We start from the raw sequence: 25752 nt of genomic DNA, 5'->3' as shown, positions 1-25752 counted from the left end.
CTATTTACTAAACTATATGACGTCATTTAAGTTATGCTTTGTGACAGAGACACGTTGCAGATATTAAACCAAAACATTGACCTTATGTCATTCAAAGGATGTATAATTCAGAATATACTACTTCAATTTCATTTCTTGGTTTCGCAAATTGTATGAAGAAATGCATACTAGAATAATAATAATAATACAAATAATAATTTATAGAATGTATTGATTTTTCGGCCTGCCCCATAAGATGTTAAGAAAGCTAAGCTGCTACATGCCTAGTAAGAGAAGAAAACGGCCACACCTTTTGCCTCAACACATATCCCGATATTTATATTTATTGACGATTTCGTGTGGCCAATTCTCCTTGGTTCATTGAACGGGAACTCCAAAAAAAACCATTGCTTCTAGGTTGAATACATTTACCATATATTATCATTATCTAGGAAGTATTTGATACCGGTGTCACTCTAAAAGACTCTCTCTCGCACATCCTCTGTTGCCCATTTAAAAAAATTGGGGTTCTCATCTCAGGGTTAAACCAGACAGCAGAGACACAAGGTCTGATTATGCATGCGCACACATACACACCCACACACCCACACACCCTATTACTGACAAAAAAAATGGATGTCTTGCAAGCTGTTAGTATTTACTTATTTATTTTCTAACCATATTTCAGCTAAAACATGTCATGGCCCAGAGGAGGCCCAGAGGAGGCCCCCCCCCCCCCTCGTCGTCTCCTGCTGAACCAGGGGCCCTGCCCATCATGCAGTCTCCCCACAACGCGGCCCCCACATCTCAAGGCTCCCGGCTCCCAGGATGACAACACCTTGAAAGCGAAATGGCACTTCCTGCGTGTCAGCCCGTCTCCCTGTCATATTATACACCGATCCGGCGGCGCATGCAGATCGCCCGACACAAACATGCAGGGGTTCCACTTATTCACATGGAGGCCTTGGCACTGAAGCGCTCCTCTAAAACGACGTGTTGTTCCTCAGCGGCGTTTGTTGATGCGTCACCGAACCGGGGCAGACAGGGACAAGGAGCGCACACGATCGCATTCCACGTGACATCCCTCCAAATCAGGCCGCATCGTAACACCCGGTATTACTTACTGAAACACACCATATTGAAGAAGCGGCAAACAACTCGCAATGATGTTTCATGTTGTCTCAAAGCACGGCAATGAGATTCCCACCTCTTCCAGAGCCCCAGAGGCGTTCAAATTGTTCTAACGTTGTTAAACTGAGGGAACGAAGAAAGTTCTTGAAAGACGAAGTTCATTGTTGTGTTGTGCTTCATTTGACTGTGAGATGATTTGCCCGTTTCTCCAGCACCGCTTCAGTAGAGTCTCCGATATAAAGACCTTTAGTCGACGTCGTGTCGCGTAGTGCCACGTTGCGCGTGCGACAGCAGGATACTTCACTGGGAGGACGGGGTGCCAAACCAGCGATACCACAGCCTTGGCTATGCTTCCAGAAGGAGAAGCCTACAAGTTTCACTCGATTTTATTTTGTCTTGTGTGTGATTTTCTATGTTGTGTTTTGAATAAATGTCCTTATTGTTTGTTTGTTTGATAAGCCCTTTGAGCAATGTCAAGCGGCACTATCCAATCATTTCCTTCCGATACAGAGCACATTGTAGACATGTAGTTTAGAAGGAGACACTATGTCAGGAAAAAGCATTTTGAAGCCATTAAAGCAAACTATTTCACAGCAGCTGTCATCGTAACAACAGCGCTGGTGAAACGATTCCTGTGCTGGTACCCGGTAGTGCACCTTCACTGTACTGCAAATCTGAATGTTGCCGCATTCATTCTATACGCTGTAACTCATCATTCACGTGTATTTATTACAGCTATTGTTAATCGGTCTGAGCTGCTGCCACGCTCCATCGTGGACGGTCTGGTCATGATGGGACACCGTGCGTAATCAGATAGAACAGAGCTCTCAGTCTCCACAGGGAGGCCGCTTCAGAGAGGCATTATAATAACTGCGGTATATTATTGAGCACCTCACTAGGGCTTGACTCAAACCAAGAGTGCTGAGGACGGATGACAGATCTGCAGCCTTAAGGCCCTGCTGGGGGCCCTCTCCTCGTTACGCGCTTCAACTGAGCGCCGGCCAGCAGCACGCCCCGACACACCCCCATGGGCCTCGGAAATCACTGGCTCTCCACACACACACACACACACACACACACACACACACACACACACACACACACACACACACACACACACACACACACACACACACTGACACCGACGCACGTACACACACACACACACACACACACACACACACACACACACACACACACACACACTGACACCGACGCACGTACACACACACACACACACACATACACACATACACACACTGACACCGACGCACGTACACACACACACACACACACTGACACGACACACACACAATGACACAGACGCACGTATACACACACACACACACACACTGACACAGACGCACGTACACACACACACACACACTGACACGACACACACACAATGACACAGACGCACGTATACACACACACACACACAAATACACACACTGACACCGACGCACGTACACACACACACACACACACATACATACACACAATGACACCGCCACATACACACTGAAACACACCTACTCTGACGCGCACACACCCTGAGACACACCGACAACGACCCACACACAACCACACACTCTGAACACACTGACACACGCAATGAAACACACTGACACACAAACATACACACTGAGACACACCGACACGACTCACCCACACTGAGACAGACTGACACCGACACACGCATAGTAAACACTGACACACAAACTGAAACACAGACACACGCACAAACACGCCACACATGCACACACTGAAACACACTTGCACCGACACACATCGAACTGAAACATACTGACACAAAGCCACACACACACACACACACACTTTGTGGAGCAGGTCCTTGATACTATCTTCTCATTTTTAATGCTCAAACAGATTTTTTTTAAATAACCGAAATGCAGTGCCTCTGAAAACAATGCTCTGAAATAGGGCCATTTATGTAAAGATGTGACTTATAGAAAAAAACCTAGATGCCCAACTTGCAAAAAAAAAATATGAGCCATCCAGGCTTAATGCAACTCATGTAATGCAATGTAACTTTTTTGCAATAGCATCATGTTTCCCCTGGAACAAGGAGAAAAGAAACAATGAAATACAAACATATTTCTCATCTGCTCTGTCTTGTGACTGGAGTGAACTTTGGAAAGCCCCATTCAAGACTCTTTAATCTTGTTGTGTTTTTGGGGGCGTTGCAAACTCTCAAGAACATGAATATGCTCACGCACCCACGCACATATACACAAACAAGAACGTCCCCAGGGCCAGCCCGCGCCTCACATCTGCAGTGCATCCTCCTTTGTGGGAAGCTTCCATTGTTCTGGAAACGTATTGACGAATTCAGTTTTTACCCCAAAAACGGTGGAAATTTGAATAGTTAAAACAAGAGAAGGAACTTAAAAAGATTATTCAATTTCTTATTTCAGTTTCCACAAAGGCATAACCTAGGATCATTCCTGAGAACTTTATAGATTTTAAAACCAGTGAAAACTGTTTTATTGACCAAAACATGTTTTGGTAGATATTCACAGGTGGATGGCCCAGATATTCCTGCCAAAAGGGTTTTGATATATCATACACTCACAGGGAAGGTTAAGTGATAAACCTACTACAATGTCCACGTTTTATCCTCACCTCATGAAGAATTAGATACACTTGACATGTCTTTCTGTCTTGAGGGAGAACAACTGCACATAAAATATCCCCCGTCACTCAACTACATGGTCCGGTGAGTCATAACAATTCCAGACTATTTGGGGCCTTTTACAGCGATAGCAATAACCAGATGCGTACAGTATATCGCACATTCCTCAATGTAATCACACAGAGCTGTAAAACTAATGCAAGAAAACACAACATAAAACAAATATATAAGTAATGAATTCTGGCAAAGTGTACAGAGAGGACAGATGGCTGCGATCCTGCTTACTCAGCAGAACCAACACTCCACGAAATAGAGAGAGATGGAGACAGATAGAGAGACAGAGAGAGAGATGGAGACAGATAGAGGGAGATGGAGACAGATAGAGAGACAGAGACAGAGATGGAGACAGATAGAGAGACAGAGACAGAGAGATGGAGACAGATAGAGAGACAGAGAGAGAGATGGAGACAGATAGAGAGAGATGGAGACAGATAGAGAGACAGAGAGAGTGATGCAGACAGATAGAGATGGAGACAGATAGAGAGATAGAGAGAGATGGAGACAGATAGAGAGACAGAGAGAGAGATGGAGACAGATAGAGAGAGATGGAGACAGATAGAGAGACAGAGAGAGAGACGGAGACAGATAGAGGGAGATGGAGACAGATAGAGAGAGATGGAGACAGATAGAGGGAGATGGAGACAGATAGAGAGACAGAGACAGAGACAGAGAGAGAGATGGAGACAGATAGAGAGAGATGGAGACAGATAGAAAGACAGAGACAGAGAGAGAGATGGAGACAGATAGAGGGAGATGGAGACAGATAGAGGGAGATGGAGACAGATAGAGGGAGATGGAGACAGATAGAGGGAGAGAGACAGGGAGAGAGATGGAGACAGATAGAGAGCGATGGAGACAGATAGAGGGAGATGGAGACAGAAAGAGCGAGAGAGATGGGGACAAACAGAGAGAGAGACAGAGAGAGAGAGAGAGAGAGAGAGAGAGAGAGAGAGACACAGACAGACAGACAGACAGACAGACAGACAGACAGACAGACAGACAGAGAGAGAGAGATGGAGACAGATAGAGAGACAGAGACAGACTGAGAGACCTTTCGTTTTTATTTTTGGTTTTGCTCATGTCAACATATGATGAACTTGATTGAAAATAAGCTAAGTGCTTTCTCACTTACAATTGCCTCGATATGGAATGTTTGAACAAATAAAGTAACATGCAAGATGCATATCGTCCTCATCATAAAAGACAAAGACTGATCCAACAACCTCTCGTTTCATTCCAGCGTTGCCAATAAAACTATGCTTTAAGATGTGAAAAGTGTTTCACCTCATCAATTTAAAACACAAGGGGATCTAGCAACACAACAACGTAATGAATGGGAGTTCACCCCCCCCCCCCCCCCCCCCCCCGAGTACAGTAGTAGAGCAACATCATTATCACAGGTCCATTACGAAGGGTAGGAAGCTGAGGCCCAGCTGACGCTATGAACATTGATTAACAGATACGGCATCATCATTTTAAACACATCGTCAATAGTGCAACAAGTGGAGTTGCTTTCTACCCTCAGCAGAGTGCTACCGTTGGATGTGAATAGAATGCATAACCAGAATAACCAACATCACACAGGCATCTGGGCTTGTGGATGTTATACATAGACTGCAATCCTCTGAGCGAGGATGATATTGAACCGGTGTCACTCCTTTTCTCTTAGGTAGCTTTCTCTGTTAAATGTCAAGTGGCCTCAAGCTGGTGCTGACGTCGGTGCGCCCGCCGGCTTTCCATCATATTGAACCCAAATGGAGGATAAGCGCAGTTTAAATATCATCACCACCGCATCTCCCCACGCTGGAAGGAGAGTGACGCAAGCACCTCTGATGCGTGCATCGAGCGCTCTCTGTGGCTGTACTCCAGAGCCGTATGCACTCAGCCAGCCTCGCCGGCTGCATACCAAACGGCCGTACAGTTTGAGGGAGGCATACGGGAGTTAACGGGTCGATCGATCCATACCGTCAGGAGACATTAACGTCCCATGTGCGGCGATGGATAGAGCCTGCTTTTCAGACGGCTGGCCGTATTCACATCCGTCCACGCTGAGCGGAGCAACAATAGCCTTGTTTAACAGTCGGACTAAACCAAACAACAGAATAGAAAGACAAGCAGACTGGCAGTCCTCCTCTGAAGACGTACACTCCAACCCGGGGAGGTTCTCTATCAGTTGACTTTTACATTCTCGTGCCCATTAGGGCTGCCATTAATGGACGTTAACGACATCGATTGGCCTTAATTAAAGGGTTGTTGATGAGGCCATTTCCCTTCCCCTACCAATACAGGAGCAGTAGTAGATGAGCCCTGAATCAATGCAGTTGGCTTTAAACATCATTTAATCCATCGGATCGCCTCCCAAAAAAGGAGGGACTTCCTCCCAACCGCTGGTGGCCTGTTTCGGTACCTTCCCCTTATTTACTGCTACTGTTTCTCTAAAATCATTTCCACAAGCAGACCTCCATTATGAAGCGCGCCAAGTGTGAACAAGCAAAAGACAGCAGACACATCTGCCACCTAATCCTCAAGATCATGTTCTGAAGAAATTGGACATATGGCAGCTACACCGCAACAAAATAAACATGTTTTCAGAACTATATATGGGCTGTGTGAAATCTGATTTCCCCTAACACTTGGTGTTCTGGGATTGGAGTTGATACAATCTCCTAATTTCATGATCCATGAAATGAGCAGATGGGATGTTTCCCTGCTCGTTTGAGAGTGTTTTCTCCAGGTTTCCTGGAGCAGACACAGTGTGGATCCACAGTGTGGACAACACTGTGTACAGTAGGAGGGCCATACCGTAGGCGGTATAAATCACCACGATATTGAGCCATTTTGGGAAAATGCTTTATTTATATATATATATATATATATATATATATATATATAGATATATATATATATAAGAACAGGTTCCTATAGGGTCCCACCTTTCCTACAACATGTCTAAGGTACATTTGCACATTTGTCAATATGACGCATTTACTAAAAATGTATCAACCATCAACGGATGGCAGTTCCATAAACAGTGGCCACTTGTATGAGTGTATGAGTGTATGAGCTCCACAAACTCAAACCATGTTCTTGCCTGCGAAGCCTGAGAAGTAACAGAATCCTATGCGAGGGACAGGCCTATCGCGGTGTGCAGTGAACCCCCCCCCCCCCTCCCCTGACAGCCTGTGGGCCCGTATGGGGGTATGATGAGGACAGATAGTGCCTGCGTTCCATATAGACCGAGCGACCACTCCCACCCTCCTCCTTGGAGTCGTTCCTTCTGTCGTTTATAAATTGCCCCCCCAAAGAAAAAACATTTTTCTCCTCAGATTGGTATCCGAAGCAGGTCTGATTGAAGGGCCAGATAAATCTTCCTTTGCGCCGTCATGTCTTCATGTAAAGCGAGGTGTATAAATCCTTCTCGGTTTCCTAAGCGTCGATTTGTCGGACCAGTGCCCAGATACAAACGGATCTGTGAGGCACACTATCCTCTCCCCGCCCCACCTCCCCCCACTCCATCACACACACCGCTGCCTCCCACGGTAACTCAACGCGCGTCAAACTCACCTTGGACGTCGTCCGCCACGACGGGAGGCGCCGCGTCGCCATGGAAACCAGGACGCAGAAGGTGGCGGAGGCAAAGGCGACGGCGGTGAACACGAGGCCCCAGGAGAGGCTGCACAGGTAGCAGGCGCTGCCGGCCGACGTGCACACCAGCACGTGCACGGAGGCCAGCAGCAGGCACAGCAGGTAGAAGGGCAGCGAGAGCAGCGCCTGCAGCACCGGCACGTCCACCAGGGCGGCGCCGCTGAGCGCCTCGGGCATGGCGAGCAGCAGCACCAGCAGCAGCTGGGGAGAGGGGGTGAGGAGCTACGGTCAGGGGGAGGAGGACGACCACACAAACGCCGTCCGTAGCCGCACCGACTCTGGAGTGGCCTTGTCGTTAACGTACATCGACAAAGTTTGGGGTCACTTAGAAATGTCCCTTATTTTTTAAAGAAAAGCACTGGTTTTTTTTAATGAAGATAACATTAAATGAATCAGAAACGCAGTCTGGACATTGTTAACATTGTAAATTACTATTACATCTGGAAACAGCTGAATCCTAATGGAATATCTACAGGTGTACGGAGTCCCATTTCTAGCCACCATCACTCCTGGGTTCTAATGGTACATTGTTAAGCAAATCGTGTTAAAAGGCAAATGGACGAGTGGAAAACCTTTTTATGTTAGCACGGCTGGAAACGGTGGAATAAAAGTGTGCGTTTTCATGGAAAACATGAAATTGTCTGGGTGAAGTTTTGAATGGTGGTGTATACTGCATCAGGACTGTACGGGAGTTTCCCCCTGCGTATAATTCAAGCATTGTGTTCCTTATTTAATTTGCTCTCGTTATTCTCTGTAACTCGCGAGGGGAAGAGGAGTGGGGGCTGGGACAGAGGGTGGGGGGGGGGGGGGGGGGCTGTTCCGGCTATTTAACTGAATTAATTGTGTTCCCGCCGCAGAGCTGAGAGACAGTCTGCACATGGATCTCTGCAGTCCTTATAAAGCATAGGTCTGAGCTGTTGGGAGTCCATTAAATCAGATTTGTTCTCTCGAGTGTGAAGTGCAATTAGCTCCGAATGATTTCAAATTATTGTGTGATTCATTCACTTTTTGCCGCAGCCTTCTACAGTGTATAGTTTCAGTAGTATAAAAAGGCAATGTTGAAGTACAATGAATGTTTTAACGGCAAGGGAAGTTCGACTTTAATGAGGGGTTATGGTGGTAAAACTTTTTCTCATCATGCCGACAAATCAGACAGAAATGAAAGTAAACCCTGAAGATGAGGGAAGCCCTTAAAACACCCTTAACTGTAACTGTACTTTACAGCACCATTAGCACTTAGTGTCCGTTATCACCACAAATGCACCACAGCCCATGGGTCCATCGCATGATGCCTCTATTCTCCTCCATTCATACTTTTGAAGACCATTCGTATTCTAAAATTAGCTAAAAGGCGTCTGGGGGGGGGAGGATAATGGATAGGAGACGCTCAACATTGTGACGGCACGCTGCAGATTTTACAATTGGATCTCGTCAGAATTTGCTGGAGCATGCAGCCCAGTAATTGGGATGAATACTTCTTAAAAAACAAAGAGGCTAAAGTGCCTTGAGAACATGACAGCAAATCTCTTGATAGAAAGCGCACCCCAAAAGAAGATCTCTCCGAACCTCTGAGAACACCATCATTAAACAATCAGTTAAACCCAAGATATCGGATCATTTCATAGCTCCGACCGGGAAGCAGAGCTTGCAGTGTGCTGTGATTGCCTTTTCCCACTCAGAGGGTGGTATCTAGGGTTGCTCCGAAATGGCCTGTAAAACATGACCTGGGTAGGGGGACTAAAGCTAGCTAGCATTCACAACCAAGATGGCCGCCCGGTGAAAAAGGCTCCATTGGAGTGAGTGTAATGAGTGAATCTCCAATGCCTCTCACCTGGAAGACGATGACCATGCCTGCCACCATGGAGTACATGTCGTACTTGCCCAGTTGCCTGCTGAGGGCCGAGCTCATGGAGGCCAGGGCCTCCAGGTACTGCCGGAGCACCTTCTTCCCCATGTTGCCCAGCACCTCCGAGGTATTTCCCTCCAGGTACAGCTTCATCCAGCCGCCGTGGGCCTTCTCCGCCACGCGGAACTGCTCCACGCCCACCTCTGAAAGACAACCACATCAAACCCCGCGTGAGACAGAAGGCCGGGGGGGAGAAAGGGATTTTGGTAATTTACAGTTACATTTACATAAAATAAGAAATGATAAATGGGATTTATATAGCGCTTTTCTAGGACGCAAAGTCGCTTCGGGCATTTAGCAGACGCTTTTCTAAGGATGTTCATAGAACTAAGCGTAAAGAATGAACAATCACTAGGTTAAACCATGCCCTGTCTACAACAAAGAAAGCCAAGATAAGATCGTACTTTTTCTAAGTACGACATACAATAAGGGCGTACATTAAGTGCCGGGACGTACAACATACAGTAAGTAGGAGGGGTGGGAGGGGATGGCTATGCAGAGTCTCAAGAACGATCCTGGAGAACGCCCTGGAAGCAAGTAATCCAACGCATCGGGTCAGTGGGATTAAGGGAACGTCTTTTAAAAAAGTTAACTTGGCAGAGACAGGGTAAGGCGTAAGGGATCGGGTTCAAAACCGAACACACAACGGCAGTCCATCATGCTGCCATCAGCGTCATCATCATCATCATGCCCCTCCTGTCCTTCCCCACCCGCACCCTGTCCCCCACCCTCTCCTCCCCTCCCACCCTCTCCTCCTTCCCCACCCTCACCCCCACCCTCTCCACCCCTCCCACCCTCTCCTCCTTCCCCCCACCCTCACCTCCTTCCCCACCCTCACCCTGTCCCCCACCCTCTCCACCCCTCCCAACCTCTCCTCCTTCCCCCCACCCTCACCCTGTCCCCCACCCTCTCCTCCCCTCCCACCCTCTCCTCCTTCCCCCCACCCTCACCTCCTTCCCCACCCTCACCCTGTCCCCCACCCTCTCCACCCCTCCCACCCTCTCCTCCTTCCCCCCACCCTCACCTCCTTCCCCACCCTCACCCTGTCCCCCACCCTCTCCACCCCTCCCACCCTCTCCTCCTTCCCCCCACCCTCACCTCCTTCCCCACCCTCACCCTGTCCCCCACCCTCTCCACCCCTCCCACCCTCTCCTCCTTCCCCCCACCCTCTCCTCCTTCCCCCCACCCTCACCCTGTCCCCCACCCTCTCCACCCCTCCCACCCTCTCCTCCTTCCCCCCACCCTCACCCTGTCCCCCACCCTCTCCACCCCTCCCACCCTCTCCTCCTTCCCCACCCTCACCTCCCCCCCCCTCCTCCAACCCCATCTGTCTGTCCCCACCCTGTCCTCCACCCTCAACTCCGCCACCACCCTCTCCTCCACCCCCCCGGCCCCTGCCCCCACCCTCTCCTCTGAACTCTGCTGAGCGCTGAGAGGAAATGGGTTTTCAGTGGAGGGGTCCTGGCCTTGGGGTGGGGTAGGGTAATGAACGCAATAAAAATGATTGAATAAACTTAAGAAACATATTCACACATCCATATAAGAATCACATTTTTCTTTCAGCAGGCTGGACTCACACACTCGAGTATCGTGGCTGAACACAGCTAGTAAAAATAAAAGCGAGTGAAGTCGATACAAATTCAAAAATAAACCCAAGGCCTGACCTTGTTATTTTTAAATAAATCAAGATATCAAAATATGACATTTTGTGAAGGAAGTCAGTCAAGGGGAAAGTCTACTGTTTGTCTTTGGAAGTGGAGTATGGTTGACAGTGAATCATTTATTATTAAGACAGGAATGAACGCATAATCAGAATGTAAGATCGCCCGTGTATTATTCACCCAAATTCTTAGGAACACACTCAAAATCGCTCACGCACAATAGCTATTAATAACTGAAATACCCGCAAGCTCCACTACAGTCCTGAGCTGCTTTACCAACAGTGGAGTAGTACCCGTGATATAGCTTTGATTTGTGCACACGCACACGCACACGCACACGCACACGCACACACACCTCCTGCTCCTTAAACCCACATCACATGCAGAAACACTTCCCCGTCGCCTTGCCGCCTACCCCTCCACGCTCGGTGACAAATAGTGACTGGGAGTTTATTGGAGGGGGGAGGAAGTAGAGATATGAGCACCCTGAAGCAGGAGGCATGAATCATGCCGTAACATTTGCTCAGAGCCTGTTGCCACTGTACGAAGGCACAGACAAATCTGAGTCGGTTCTCTCTGTACGAAGGCACAGACAAATCTGAGTCGGTTCTCTCTGTATCTGTTCTCTGTACGAAGGGACAGACCAATCTGTATGAGGGGCCGTATGGGACATTATTCAGAATAAGCATGCACATACACATATGAAACCAAACTCATTCACATACTATACTGAAATACTCGCACACATACAAGTGAAAAGCTTTTACATACACAACTGAAACACTCTCACACAAACAACTGAACAATTATACGCTCACATACACAACTGAAAAGCTCGCATAAAACCTAGTGAAACCTTTTACATGGACTACTGAAATGCTTTCACACATACTGGTAAAATGTTCTCATATACACAGCTGAAAAATGTCCTCTCACACACATATGAAACCATTCACATACTATACTGAAAACCTCACACATACACAAGTAAAAGCTTTTGCATACACAACTGATACACCTTCACTCAATCAACTGAAAAGCTCTTATAGACTATTTGAATGGTTTCATATGTGTGCATTTTTCAGCTGTGTGTATGAGGATATTTTACTCGTATCTGTTAAAGCATTTCAGTAGTCCATGTAAAAGGTTTCACTAGTTTTTATGCAAGCTTTTCAGTTGTGTATGTTAGCGTATCATTTTTCAGTTGTTTGTGTGAGAGTGTTTCAGTTGTGTATGTAAAAGCTTTTCACTTGTATGTGTGCGAGTTTTTCAGTATAGTATGTGAATGAGTTTGGTTTCATATGTGTATGTGCATGCTTATTCTGAATAATGTCCCATACGGCCCCTCATAAATCTGAGTCTGTTCTCTCTGTATCTGGTCCTGTATGAAGGCACAGATTGATCTCTGAGTCTGTTCTCTGTATGAAGGCACGGACCAATCTGAGTCTGTTCTCTGTATGAAGGCACAGACCAATCTGAGTCTGTTCTCTGTATGAAGGCACGGACCAATCTGAGTCTGTTCTCTGTATGAAGGCACGGACCAATCGGAGTCTGTTCTCTGTATGAAGGTACGGACCAATCTGAGTCTGTCCTCTGTACGAAGGAACAAACTAATCTGAGTCTGTTCTCTGTACGAAGATACAGACTCATCCGAGTCTGTTCTCTGTATGAAGGAACAAGCTAATCTGAGTCTGTTCTCTGTATGAAGGCACAGACCGATCTAAGTCAGTTTCTCTGTATGAAGGCACAACCTGATCTGAGTCTGTTGTCTGAATGAAGATGCAGACTAATCTGAGTCTGTTCTATTTATGAAGGCACGGACTGATCTCTGAGTCTGTTTTCTGTATGAAAGCACAGACTGATCTGAGTCTTGTCTGTATGAAGATACAGACTAATCTGAGTCTGTTCGCTGTAGGAAGGAGACAGACTGTTCTGAGTCTGTTGTTTGTAGGAAGGCAGACACTGATCTCTGAGTCTGTTGTCTGCAGGAAGGAGACAGACTGATCTCTGAGCACGGTGCCACTGTGGGAAGGCACAGACTAATAGCCGTTGCATAAACCTTAGCTTAGAGAAACAGCCCAGGATGGAAGAAAATAAACAGGTCTTTCATATATCAGCGAACTATCTGGGGAGTGAGAAAGAGAGTGACAGAGAGCTGGGGAGAGAGCTAGGCAGTGAGCCAGTGAGGGGAAAGATAACTTGTCACTCATCCTTGGCTTCAAGTCTAGGTTTTTTCCACATAGGAAAAACATTGCAGCAGGTTTGTGGAGAGTTGGAACTAGGCTCCTCTTCAGCTGAGGTGAATCGCAGTGACCCCCATCGATGTTGGGTCAGACTTTACATGCACATAGCCTCCACATGGGACCTGATAGACAACCACAGGTGTCCTGGGAGTGTGCTCCATATTCTGAATACAGCTCCATGATAACCCCCCCCCCCCCCCCCCCTTGTCACAACACCGTCATTACCCCAGTGGACAGATAATCAACAAAGCTAATGTAGGACTGCCGGAGAAAGACAAGAAAAGAAAATGAATTACGCCCATCGCTATGGAAACTACAGACCAAAATAGGGCAAGAGCACAGAGAATGCACTTTAAAAGAAAGTGTTTTTCTTCAGTTTTTTTTCCGTTGCTCTATTAAATAATGTTCACACAAAATATTTTGGAATTTGCATTGTTATATTCCTCAATAAGCAACACAATAGCATTTATCGATTTATTAGGCAGATTACTGAGGAAAATAAGATTCAGCTGTGTGTGTGCGTGTACGTGTGTGTGTGTGTACGTGTGTACGTGTGTGTGTACGTGTGTGTGCACGTGTGTGTGCACGTGTGTGTGTACGTGTGTCTGCGTGTGTGTGTGTGTGTGTGTGTGTGTTTGTTTGTTCGTTCTTGCAATATAATCAAAGTTATTGCATTGGATTAAATAAACAGCCCAAAAACCTCCATGGAAAACTAAGAATGATCTAAGCTTACAGTATTACCTATTCACAGAAGGTATGATGTGACCAAACAGAGACAAAGGTTATGAAGAGGAAGCAAATCCCTGGCTGGGGAGTTGAGAACCTCCAAAAGGTTTTTCAAACAGGAAGGGGAATTGTAGTGGGCACACGCCAGCAGAGGGGGGTCTCATATGGGGGTTGGTTTGACAAACAGAGGGGTGTCTTTGATAAGCAGCGGTAGAAGTAAATCTTTTAACAAGAGGAAGTAGTCCTTCTACCACGGCACTGCTCAGGATGATTCAATTGAAGAAACAGAGACTGGGGGGAAAACAATGATGACACCATTGCTGCGACAGCATGACGCAGACAAACAACTCTGGTCGGATGTCTCCATTAGCAGGCTAACCAGTAGCAGGCACCTTTTGGTTTGATATCTCCATTAGTTTACTGACCGGGTCATTTCCTTAGTTTGCACAAACAATAATTATTGACTGTATTGTCATCACTTTGCTTGAACTCTACCTGAACAGAGAGGATGGAAACATGTGATCCGCATTGAATGTTTGATCTGTATTGATCTGTATTGTTCTCTAGTGATCTGTATTGATCTGTATTGTTCTGTAGTGATCTCTAGTGATCTGTATTGTTCTCTAGTGATCTGTATTGATCTGTAGTGTTCTGTAGTGATCTGTATTGATCAGTAGTGATCTGTAGTGATCTGTATTGTTCTGTAGTGATCTGAATTGTTCAGTATTGATCTGTTTTGTTCTGTAGTGATCTGTATCAATCTGTAGTGTTCTGTAGTGATCTGTATTGATCTGGATTGATCTGGATTGTTCTGTAGTGATCTGGATTGCTCTGTAGTGATCTGCATTGTTCTGTAGTGATCTGTATTGATCTGTATTGATCTGTATCGATCTGTATCGATCTGTAGTGTTCTGTATTGTTCTGTAGTGATTGGTATTGATCTGTATTGATCTGTATTGATCTGTACTGATCTGTATTGATCTGTATTGGTCTGTATTGGTCTGTACTGATCTGTATTGGTCTGTAGTGATCTGTATTCACCTCGGTGGGGCTCCGCCACGCTGGCCCCCAGCAGGCAGCTGAGCTGGTGGCCGTTGAGATGCAGGAAGCGCAGGCGGTCCCTGAGCGGCGCCTCCTGCACCACGGCCGGGATCAGGCGGCCCACGCTGTTCAGGGAGATGGGCAGGCCCAGCGCCAGCGCCAGGGTGGGGTGCAGGTCCACCTGCTCCACCACGCCGGGCGTCTCCATCCCCACTGGACACACACACACACACACACACACACACACACACACACACACACACACACACACACACACACACACACACACACACACACACACACACACACACAGAATTAAAGATTGGACCCGCTTAAAAATGCACAGAAAGACACTGCTAGTTAAAAAAATACGGTTATAACAATAAAGAACTAGCCCACTGCTAAAGAACATATACAGAAACACAACGATAAAGAACTAGCCCACTGCTAATGAACAAATACAGAAACACAACGATAAAGAACTAGCCCACTGCTAATGAACAAATACAGAAACACAACGATAAAGAACTAGCCCACTGCTAATAAAAAAATACAGAAACACAACGAAAAAGAACCAGCCCACTGCTAATAAAAAAATACAGAAACACAACAAAAAAGAACTAGCCCACTGCTAATAAACAAATACAGAAACACAACGATAAAGAACTAGCCCACTGCAAACACACAAAACAAAGCAATGAAGATGCTATGGTTGTTTTGTTTTTTAGGACAAGGCATTACATCATTGCAGTTATTGGTACAGGAAAAGTTCTGGTTCAGTTCAGTTTTCTTTTCTACATCCATGATATGAGTTACAGGCCTTACACTTTTAACTCAAGCAAGAATGAAACTTGATCAATCAAAATAAATGTATCGATCTGCACATTTGGCTTGCGTCAAGTTTCAATAGAAATTGCATTGGCCGTACGTCCATTGTTTCAGAGTTTGCTCTTAGTTTGATTGAAAAAATATTAAGTGAAGGCCAAATGTTTCAAATAAAGTGGAATTGCATCAGAAAAAGCCTGAGGCCTCTCTGCCACACCACCACAGTATTTGTTGCATTAAAGCTAATAAATCCTACGATTGTGGTCCCTTTAAGGCTAAACTACTGGATCAAGCTTTTAAACAGAGGAAATGAATGCACTTAACGCCCTGTTGAAAGCCTCCAGAACCATTCCAGCGGATAGCACCAGAACCATAACAGAACTATTTAAAGTTTGTTGGAGGGAGTTAACAGGATGGTTTCATGGATTCCCGTTCGTATTTCCCATAGAAGTTGCTCGTTTGGCTGCAGGGGCGCTTGCTCTGCTCAGAGACGGAGCTGAAGCAAGAGGCCTATTGGGCCCGGGCTCTCATAACTGGCAGCAAGCCAGGCTGCAAAACAAGCTCCTCTTGCTGTAGTTTCCTGACAAAGACTCAATCGAAGTCCAGAATTTAATCAATTGCGCTCTGCTGGCCACAGCAATTCAATGTCACATCTGAGGCATGGAAATAGGTCTAAGAATCAATGGAAGTATCCCTTTAGGAAAACCTGACGAACCTCTCCCCTTCCCGGACTCCGATAAAGAAAGTATACAACTTGTGACGCCTGTTATCTGTGGTCTATGACCAGCTCAGCTCATTACTCCAACAGCAGGACGGGCGTCGCAGGCTGGGCTCTCAACATCATAGGAACTTAAAACAGTCCGAGTTCTGCCTTCTGCTGTGACGGTGAACTATGGGGGGGGGGGGGGGGGGGGGGGGGTTGCACGACAGTGTCGATAAACGCTGTTCCCCAAAGTGGTTTTGCATTAACCTTACAATGTTTTCAGGTTTTCGAGGGAACCCATTCAAGCGGTGACCTGCTTACACACGTTGCTATCTATTTCCATCATAATATTCAACCCAATTTAAGAAATACAAACATCACTCTGGAGACGAGGGCTTTCATTGTTTCACTATTTTTTTCCTGGCAAAAACGCAAGGTCGTTGCTCGTTCATTCAACTGCCGCCAAGGTCGTATTGTAGTGGCGAGAAAAAGAGTTCCTCTGTGTAGAACAGGGCTCAGGCAATGCACCAGCATTTCTCTAGACTGAGGAATAACAATTTATGCAGGCCCTGTGCATGTTGCCTTCGTGGAGGAGACCTTCTGCCACTAAAAGCAACGCGTGTGCACTTCTAAAAAACGCACAACTTCACTACTGGTAAAAAAAATCTCGAACACGAAATAAAAGAACAGCCCAGCTAATGAGACATGCCATGTTCTTTCCTCTTCTGCCTTATGTTGTCAGGTAAAACAACCATATACCCGACGACAGGACATTCCGTTGATACACTAATTACAATATTTGGCATGTTCAATTACTAGGAGTTACGTGTGCATTTGGGCTACTAAGTTTCTTTCATTGACAACTCAGAGCAGAAATTAATTAGGTTCAAGGTGGGAACTGTAGTTTTGTCAGGAGCGACAGCCTCTCTGGCAGTCGAGTTAGTCAGTCTTTAAACTCATTCGGGGAGCGGGCTGTTTCGCACACCCCGGATTCTGTTGCAGCGTGATTTATGAAACTACACGACGGAAATACACCAAGTGTTTCTCAGCCGTGGAATAATAGCGGAGAAAGAAGTAATTATCACATTTACACGTGTTCCTAACCGCATTCATCACACCGCCGATGATATGTTAATGCACTCTCACACATCTCGCCCGCATCCCCTCCAGTGGAGACGGGTGCGTGTCTGCCTGCGATGACGTTGACCTATATAGCCCAAAACTAGCGATGTGCGCAAGGTGCAGTTTCCCCTCGCTCGGTGCATGTTCATTTTTCCTCTCAACTTAAGGCACTGATGGGTTAACCTATACCTGATGGGTTGTATACGCGTAAAATACCATGAAATAGTGTCTCGAATGTGTGACTTTACTTTAAGTACTGACTGTACTTTTCTGTACCATGCTAACTGTAGTGCTTACACACATACACACACACACAAACCCCTCTACCACTACGGTTAATGAGGTGTGTGTGTGCGCGTGTGTGTGTTGGTCTGTGTGCGTGTGTGCTTGTGTGTGGGTGTGTGTGCGCATGTGTGTGTGGGCGCTTGCGTATGTGTGTGTGTGTGTGTCTGTGTGAGAGTTGTCAACCACGAGGACCAGAGAGAGGCAGGGGGCTATGGTCAGACGCGGGTCGGGTATCTGGCGGACCAACATGACCGGGTCCCTCGTTAAGTCCACGATGATAAACCCTCTGCAAACACCTCGCTCCCCACACCACTGAGAGGTCGGTCAGTGCAGCGCAGTGGTCCGAGTGTGTGTTCGGAGCGTGAGAAAACACAGGGGATTGCAAATATCCTGTTTCTGGACAAATCATCGACCTTTCTACCTCCGCCAAGGAATATGTCTTCGCCCCGCGTGTGTGTTTGTCCATCTGTATGTCTGTGTGTCGGATCTCTCAAAAAGTTTTTGCACCAAATTTGATTTGGTAGCTCGGAGATGGGCACGAGAGGTTGAAGAAACCAGAGGTAAACTTTAACGCCAATCATTCAAATGTGGGTGCGGCAGTGGTCGTGATACATCAGAAAAAAAGTGCAGGATTTCCCAAATGTACCCCGAAAAAAACATGAACCCCCTGAAACCTTTCACATTAGTCAGTATGGTGGCTGACCTTCCCAGGCCCCGCCCAGGTTCTGTTTCTTTGTGTCGGCGGAGGTCCACGCTATACTGAGCACATTTTCTCGTTGTATTTTATTTTTGTGACATCATTTGCCGACAGAAAGATATGGCCTGGGAAAGGCAAGTCCGGGACCCCCCTGCTAGAGCTGCTGCCCCCCGCGACCCGACCCCCGGATAAGAACATGACGACGAGGATCATTTGCCGATATTTGTCCGCTCCGTGACAGGACATTTCAAATAAAGTGCAGCAACTACAGTGTTGTCTCCAGATACCCTGGGAAGAATCAAAGGTTCACCAGTAGGTCTGACTACAGTACAGGCGAGAAGGTTAGGTAGCGTGTGAGGGAGCAACAGGAGGCGGGAGCCGCTTACCTTTCCTCCTGAAGGCGGGGCTGACCAGCACCAGGGCGGTGTTGACCTCGGGCTCCGACGAGCCCCCGTGGCTGCCCGTCTCCGACATGCCGTGGTCCCCGCACAGCACCAGCAGGTAGGGCGGGGCGCCCTCCGCCTCCTGCGGGGGGGGGGGGGGGGGCACCAGGGTTAATGGGCTCCAGCCGAGCGCTCACACATGAATAATGCAGCGCTCTCCCGCCATGCTCCACGCCAGCCCATGGCCTCACCTTCCACCGGCACCAGACCCCCCATAGAGCGAGGTAACCCTGAACATCTCCACACGTCCGGTACCCCCAAATTGTGTCGGAGAGGTGCTGGTTTTTATAACGAAAAACTGAATTAAAAATCGACAAGACGGTGCCACCTGTAGGAGAGGGAACTGGGATTGTGATTCAGGTTGTTATGTGGGGCTGAAAGAAATACCAGGTGTTACAAATCACCTCTTCAGGAAGACTCTGAAGCAGGCGATGCTCGAGACGTCATCCAATCAGAAACCCGGCGTTCGCAATTACTTGTGTTTGCAGGTTTTGCTCTCTTGACGTCAGTGTTTCTGACGCCGGGGTGATTAAACGGAGGGCGCTGCGGAGCGGGAGGCAGAGTTTAACTCTCGCTGGCTCTCATCCACCCCCGGGCTGAGCCGAGTGGGTGCGGTGACAAACAGAGGCGCAGCGTTGTTCACGGGGAGTTGTGTGACGGGCTTTGATCTCGCCCGGGTTCTTCGCTCCCTCGTTCCCTTTCAACTTCCCCCGATGAGAAGGCACGGGCGGAGGTGGGGAGGGTGACAGGGAGCTCCTGGGGGCGATGGAAGCTGTGCAGGTGATGGGGACTGGTGGGGGGGAGTAGGGGGGCGGGGGGGGTGTTGGTGTAGTGCGGTGGTGGTAGTGGTGGTGGTGGTGGTGGTGGTGGTGGTAGTGGTGGTGGTGGTAGTGGTGGCGATGGTGGTGGTGGTGTGGTGGTATTGCTAGAGGTGGTGATGGTGGTGGTGGTGGTAGTGGTGCTGGGGGTTGTTGTGGTGGTGTGGTGGTATTGCTAGAGGTGGTGATGGTGGTGGTGGTGGTAGTGGTGGTGGTGGTGGTGGTGGTGGTGATGGTAGAGGTGGTGGTGGTGGAGGTGCTGGTAGTGGTGGTGGTGGTGGTGGTGGTGGTGGTGGTGGTGGTGGTGGTGATGGTAGAGGTGGTGATGGTGGAGGGTGGTGGTAGTGAAGGTGGTGGGTGGTGGTGGTGGTGGTGGTGGTGGTGCTATTGGTAGAGGTGGTGGTGGTGGAGGTGCTGGTAGTGGTGGTGGTGGTAGTGGTAGTGTTGGTGAAAGACGTGGGGGGTTGTATTGATGGTGACGGTGGTGATGGTGGCAGTGGTAGACCCACTTGCGACACTCAGAAGGACACCACGCAGAGAGGGGTTCCATGTCAGGGGGAACATGTGACTGGGTCACGACTGCGATTGATTTGAAGTCAGTTCATGACCATACTTTCAACGAAGCAGAGAGACGAACAGAGAGAAAAAGACAGCGTGGGTAGGAGCTCTGTCCTAGATCTAGTCGCTGACCTCTGGGACGGCCCAGGGGAGATCCCTCGCTGCGGGCGTCCTCAGACGCCACAACAACACCCAGCCTCCTCGCTATGAATAGTGCAAAAGTCGACTCCTGCTCTCCGAGATGAAAGCCACGAGGAGCCGGCTCATGGGAGACGCTTTCCTTCGGTTCACGTGGAAGCTTTTTTAACCGAGCCATCCACACAGTACATAACAATGGGTGATTCAGATCGGGATTTATTACCCTACCGCTGCAGGCCTGCGCGTTCCCCCCCACGGACAGCCTCCTCTCTCATCCATCCATGTTTCCGTGTACTAATGCTGCACAGCTCAGTTCCCCCGGGGAATAGTGTTGTTCCACAATGACAGAAACCCCAAAAAAAAAAAGGCATGTGCAGAAACAAGTGTTTTTCTGCAGACCCAGCTCATCGTGACCGCGGTACAGGTGTTGTGCAGGTGGGGCCCAGCTCCCCGGCCGCATCCAGACTTTAATACAGCTGACGCCGTGTGTTGCACCAGACCAGACGTTTGGAGCCTACTGAGTGAAGCATCCTCTTCCACCTTTTGAGGATTTTAATGGGGGAGAGTGCGATAGTCTGCACTGCAGGTACAGCCATACACGTCCAAACACACACACACACACACACACACACACACACACACACACACACACACACACACACACACACACACACACACACACACACACACACACACACACACACACACACACACACACACACACACACACACACACACACCTCTCTGAAAGCCAGCCTCTGAATGCCTACACCTCGCTGCTGTGCAGGGACGGATCCGGCAGCTCTTTTGTAACTCTGGGAAGAGGCTGAGATACCAGCCGCCTCATTGAGACGGACTCCACAAAAGGGAGAAGACTGCGCGCCGCGGCTCGGCTGGGTGTAAGACGCCAGCACCGGCCTGAGAGCTCATCCCTCATCAGGGTAAAAAAAATAATTAAAAAGCCCAAGCAACACGCCAGTTTTACCTCTGCGCTTTTTTTTCCTTTTCTTTTTGAGAGCGCGTCTGAAGCTCCCGCCGGGTTTATCCATATTTAGGTCAGCCCTGGCTCCACACTAAAGTAGGGACGCGCCCGCCGCACATGTTGCTGGAGCGGCGGGGGTTCCGTCAAACGGATCGCTGGCGGAACAGCCGTGCATTTGGCCTGGAAGCAGAACCGAGCTATTCCCTTTGCCGTCGCCGAAGCATCCCACCCAACCCCGACATGAGCTACAACACCCGATGCAACTGCTCACAACTTCCTCCAAAGTAGCTTCCATCGCACTACTACTTTATTGTAATTGTTTTGTGTTTCTGTGTTTCAATTGACAAAAACTGTTTTCATGGATGCCTTGCTGTGGCTCGCTAAAAGGAAACCCTCGCCTTGTTTCTCTCGCTCTCCATTTCCCCGCTCTGGTTCACAGGCCCGGCGGAGGGGAGATGTAAGACGGTGAGATGTGTGGACTCACGTTTGCATGACCAAACGTGAGCTGACAGACAGTGAGACGGCATCTGCTCTCACCACATGTTTTACCCGATTTCACATTCAAAAAATATCGGCCCGCACAAAGACACCTATGTACGCACTCACGCGCACGGGCGCGCACACACGCACACGCACACACACACACACACACACAGACACCTAGTAGTACAGAGTAAAAAATGATTAGTTTCAAAGGGACATTGCGGAATAAATAACACAGGCGGTGTTGTTTGGACTTGAATATATAAACCAGAGAGGCAACCACAGGTCCTCCCGATATTCCCCGTCCCCGACCCTTGCTAAGACCTCTTCTTATTCACTCAGATGTGTTTCTGTTGATGAGGAGCGGCGTGTGGCCGGGGGAGGGGGAGGGGGGGAGGGTTCACCTTAGAGACGAGCGCGCCGTGGATCTTCTTCAGCACGTCGTCCATCTCCAGCAGCTTGGGCCGGACCAGGGGGCTGCGGGGCCCGCTCACGTGCCCGATGTGGTCCAGGCCCAGGTAGTGCAGGATCAGGACGTCCCAGTCGTCCCGCTTCAGGGTGCTGTCCAGGTGCCGGGTCACGTTGTTGTCCACCTGGACAGACGGACGGACGGGCGGGCGGACCCCCAGGGAGGGGAGAAAACGGGTTAGAAGCAGTGGACACCAAGGTGGAGGTGTTGGGTGACTCAGGCTCGTGCACGTCAGTCCAGAGCCAGACAGCCTGAGTCACCGAGCAGGATGACATCGGCGATGCAAAGGTGAAGGCTCTGTCCGAATACCCGAGGAACACTCTGGACACACGGCGATGAGGATGACTGCAATGAAGACATCATGCAAAGTCTTCATTTGCAAAAATTGTGTTGTACGCGACAGTCAGTGGACGTTGATTCCCAGTAATCTCTCGAGTGGCGGAATTCAGTCAGACAGGAGCGAAAGCAATCAGGCTTTGAAAGCAATAGAATAACAAAGACCTACGTTCCTGAACACATTCACTCGCTACGACGAACGAGCCAGGAGACCCTACATTTTACATAACATTTAGGGGATGCTGCTGCCGCTTTTATCCAAAGCAACCATTACAATTCATTCCCACACCAACAGCGGAGTCGACCAATGCGGGGCGACAGCCAGCTCGTCAGGAGCAGTGAGGGCGAGGCGTCTTGCTCAGGGACACCTCGACACTCGGCTATGGAGGAGCCAGGGATTGAACTAGCAACCGTCCGCTTACCAGTCAAGCCGCTCTACCTCCTGAGCTACTTTCGACCCCTTACCTCGGTGTAGTCGGACACGAAGAAGGAGGTGGTGCCGTCGCGCTCCATGAACAGCTTGGGGAAGAGGCGCAGCCAGGTGTCGTCGCCGTAGAAGATCATCCTCTTGCCCGCCGCCTGGGCCTGCCAGAGCAGGTTGTCCTCCAGCAGCGCCGGAGAGTTCAGGTTCATGACCACGTCGATGAAGCCCGGGATGCTGCCCGTGGTGAGGGCCTGGAGGGGGGAGGGGGGGGGGGGGGGGGACGACACCCTGATGTCAGTTGAATCTATGGACCAGAGGGGCCCCCACTTTAATGTCTTTTCAAAGCCTATTGAGCTGACTAAGCACTGTGTTGAAAATTGCCTTTGGGTTAATGTAATCACTAAAAGCATCCTGCATGTACTAGCGAACCCAGCAAAACGTACCGAGCATGACAAGCAGCACTGGCACCGGTTGCTGCAAACAAGACGCAAGTAATCACTAAAAAGCATCTAGCATGTCCCCGCAAACCCAGCCGTCGCATCAAACATGACAAGGATTACTGGCACACGTTTGCTGCCAACAAGATGTACCAATTGCTTGGGCTTGCGTCACGACACGCTAAATAAAACAAGCCGCTACACAACAACTACATCTCCTGCCATCACCCTCCCCCTCTCCCCCATGCAAACACCACCGGCTGGACTGACAGGGGAAACAATTGGCCAATTTGGGAGTCGTGGACGGCTTGTTGTGCTGGGGGGGGTGGGGGGGGGGGGGGCACAAAGGTGTTCGGATCATTCCAGAGAAGCACACAGAGAAGACGCCTGCCCCCCCCCCCCCAGGTGTTAACCTGCTCTGCTTATCGGAACGGGGGCTGCTTTATGGTGGTGATTAGCATATGCTGGCAGATGCTTCGGTTGGTGTCGTTCAGATTGTTTCAGATTGTTTCTGTCTACGCTGCTAACAAACTAGGCTGTACTTAAAGATTCCTTCATTTCCCACGTTCACACCTGGAATTCCCAGAACAGCAAGCCTAAGCGATTAAATTAGCACTAAATGAATTGCCTTCCATTTTTATTGTTTGCTAACAAACATGCCCACATATTGACCGAGTTGTCCTTTAAAGTAGGCTGATCAGATTAACCCAGTGTGGCACCTTCTCTTAACCTTGACAAGACCTTATTCATGGAGTTACAACTTCATTAAATGCACTATCCACAACGTTTGTTAAAAAACAATGTTAATAAGTGATTTCTCCTGCAGGAGAGTTCAGATTAACCGAGATAGGTGCATGGTAGTGGACCTGCCTCCTGGTCTATTAGACCAGACCAGGAGAAGAAACCTAAGCCTGTCCCCATCTGAAAACAACCACATTTTTTTACAGTCATTCAGTTGACCTATATTAATGACAGATTAGCATACTGCAATCTCACTGACTGTACACAGACAAACATGTCATTAAAATGAATTAATAAATAAATCAACAACGGGACGAAAATTTCAAAAGCAGAAAAACAAGTCGGCATCTCTGATAGAAGTTATGCTCCCCTCGATCCACCAACCGCACAGGGACACGCATGGAGATCTGGCGGCCATCAACATACTAACTAAGCCACAGGGTTGGGATCAGGCCTGCACGATTCGGGGAGAAATATGAAGCACGATTTTTTTAGCTCAGAATTGATATCACGATTCTCTGCCACGATTTTTTTCTCACGAAATGTCTTTTTTATCGCACACATGAACCATAACCAAAAAATTTAAATGGCAGAACCAAACATCATTTTTTGGCACCTCTAGCACGTTGCGTTTCATATGGCCCTTTATAACTGATTAAAGTGCAGTATCAAAAACAGAATGATTTATTTTGTAAATAAAGCAGCAGATTGTCTTTAATTGCTGCCCTTTTATAACTACTGAACCAACTCTGCCCACCTGTTTATTAAGGCTTACAAAAAAAAAAAAAGGGGGTGTGATTCGAGATCGCGATTTTATAACGATTTATCGTGCAGGCCTAGTTGGGATACATATAAATCAAGAGACTTTGGTTTTCTGAATTGTCTTGTAAAGGCTCTCTGATTAGATTGCCTAGTCTTCCATTCCAACATAAGTTGACAACTTTAGACTGGAATCCTTTGTAAAATAGGCCAGAATATAACACAAATACACCTGGTAGTAATGTACCTGGTGGATCTGGAATTCCAGTTTTGAATTATTATATGATTGTCATGGTCTTTATTATAAAAGACCAAACTAAAACAGGAAGTATGTTTGGCTCTGGAGAGAAATCGAAGGGCACATCATATTCATGCGGCAGTTGCGGCATTAATAAAGGGTTGCAGAACAACATTTCTCCAGAAAAATATGAGCTCAAGGTTTGTTTTTATTTTGGGATGCATACTTCCCAGTATATCCCCATAA

At 48.1% G+C, this 25752-nt stretch overlaps 1 protein-coding gene across 1 annotated transcript in view; it reads right to left on the bottom strand.

The window, feature by feature from the left end:
• Window positions 1-25752, bottom strand: part of pigg (phosphatidylinositol glycan anchor biosynthesis class G) — a 56020-nt gene that overhangs the window by 26948 nt on the left and 3320 nt on the right. Inside the window, exons 3-8 of the mRNA XM_060062199.1 lie at window positions 23373-23582; window positions 22507-22695; window positions 19067-19205; window positions 15049-15261; window positions 9303-9520; window positions 7391-7672 (exon numbers count right to left, since the gene is read on the bottom strand). Coding sequence (XP_059918182.1) covers window positions 7391-7672; window positions 9303-9520; window positions 15049-15261; window positions 19067-19205; window positions 22507-22695; window positions 23373-23582 — 1251 coding nt within the window. The remainder of the gene's footprint in view (window positions 1-7390; window positions 7673-9302; window positions 9521-15048; window positions 15262-19066; window positions 19206-22506; window positions 22696-23372; window positions 23583-25752) is intronic.

This window comes from Gadus macrocephalus, chromosome 10, assembly GCF_031168955.1.
Source record: "Gadus macrocephalus chromosome 10, ASM3116895v1".
Lineage (NCBI taxonomy): Eukaryota > Metazoa > Chordata > Actinopteri > Gadiformes > Gadidae > Gadus > Gadus macrocephalus.
The sequence above is the reverse complement of the archived record's forward strand: the minus strand, read 5'-3'. Positions and strand labels throughout refer to the sequence as shown.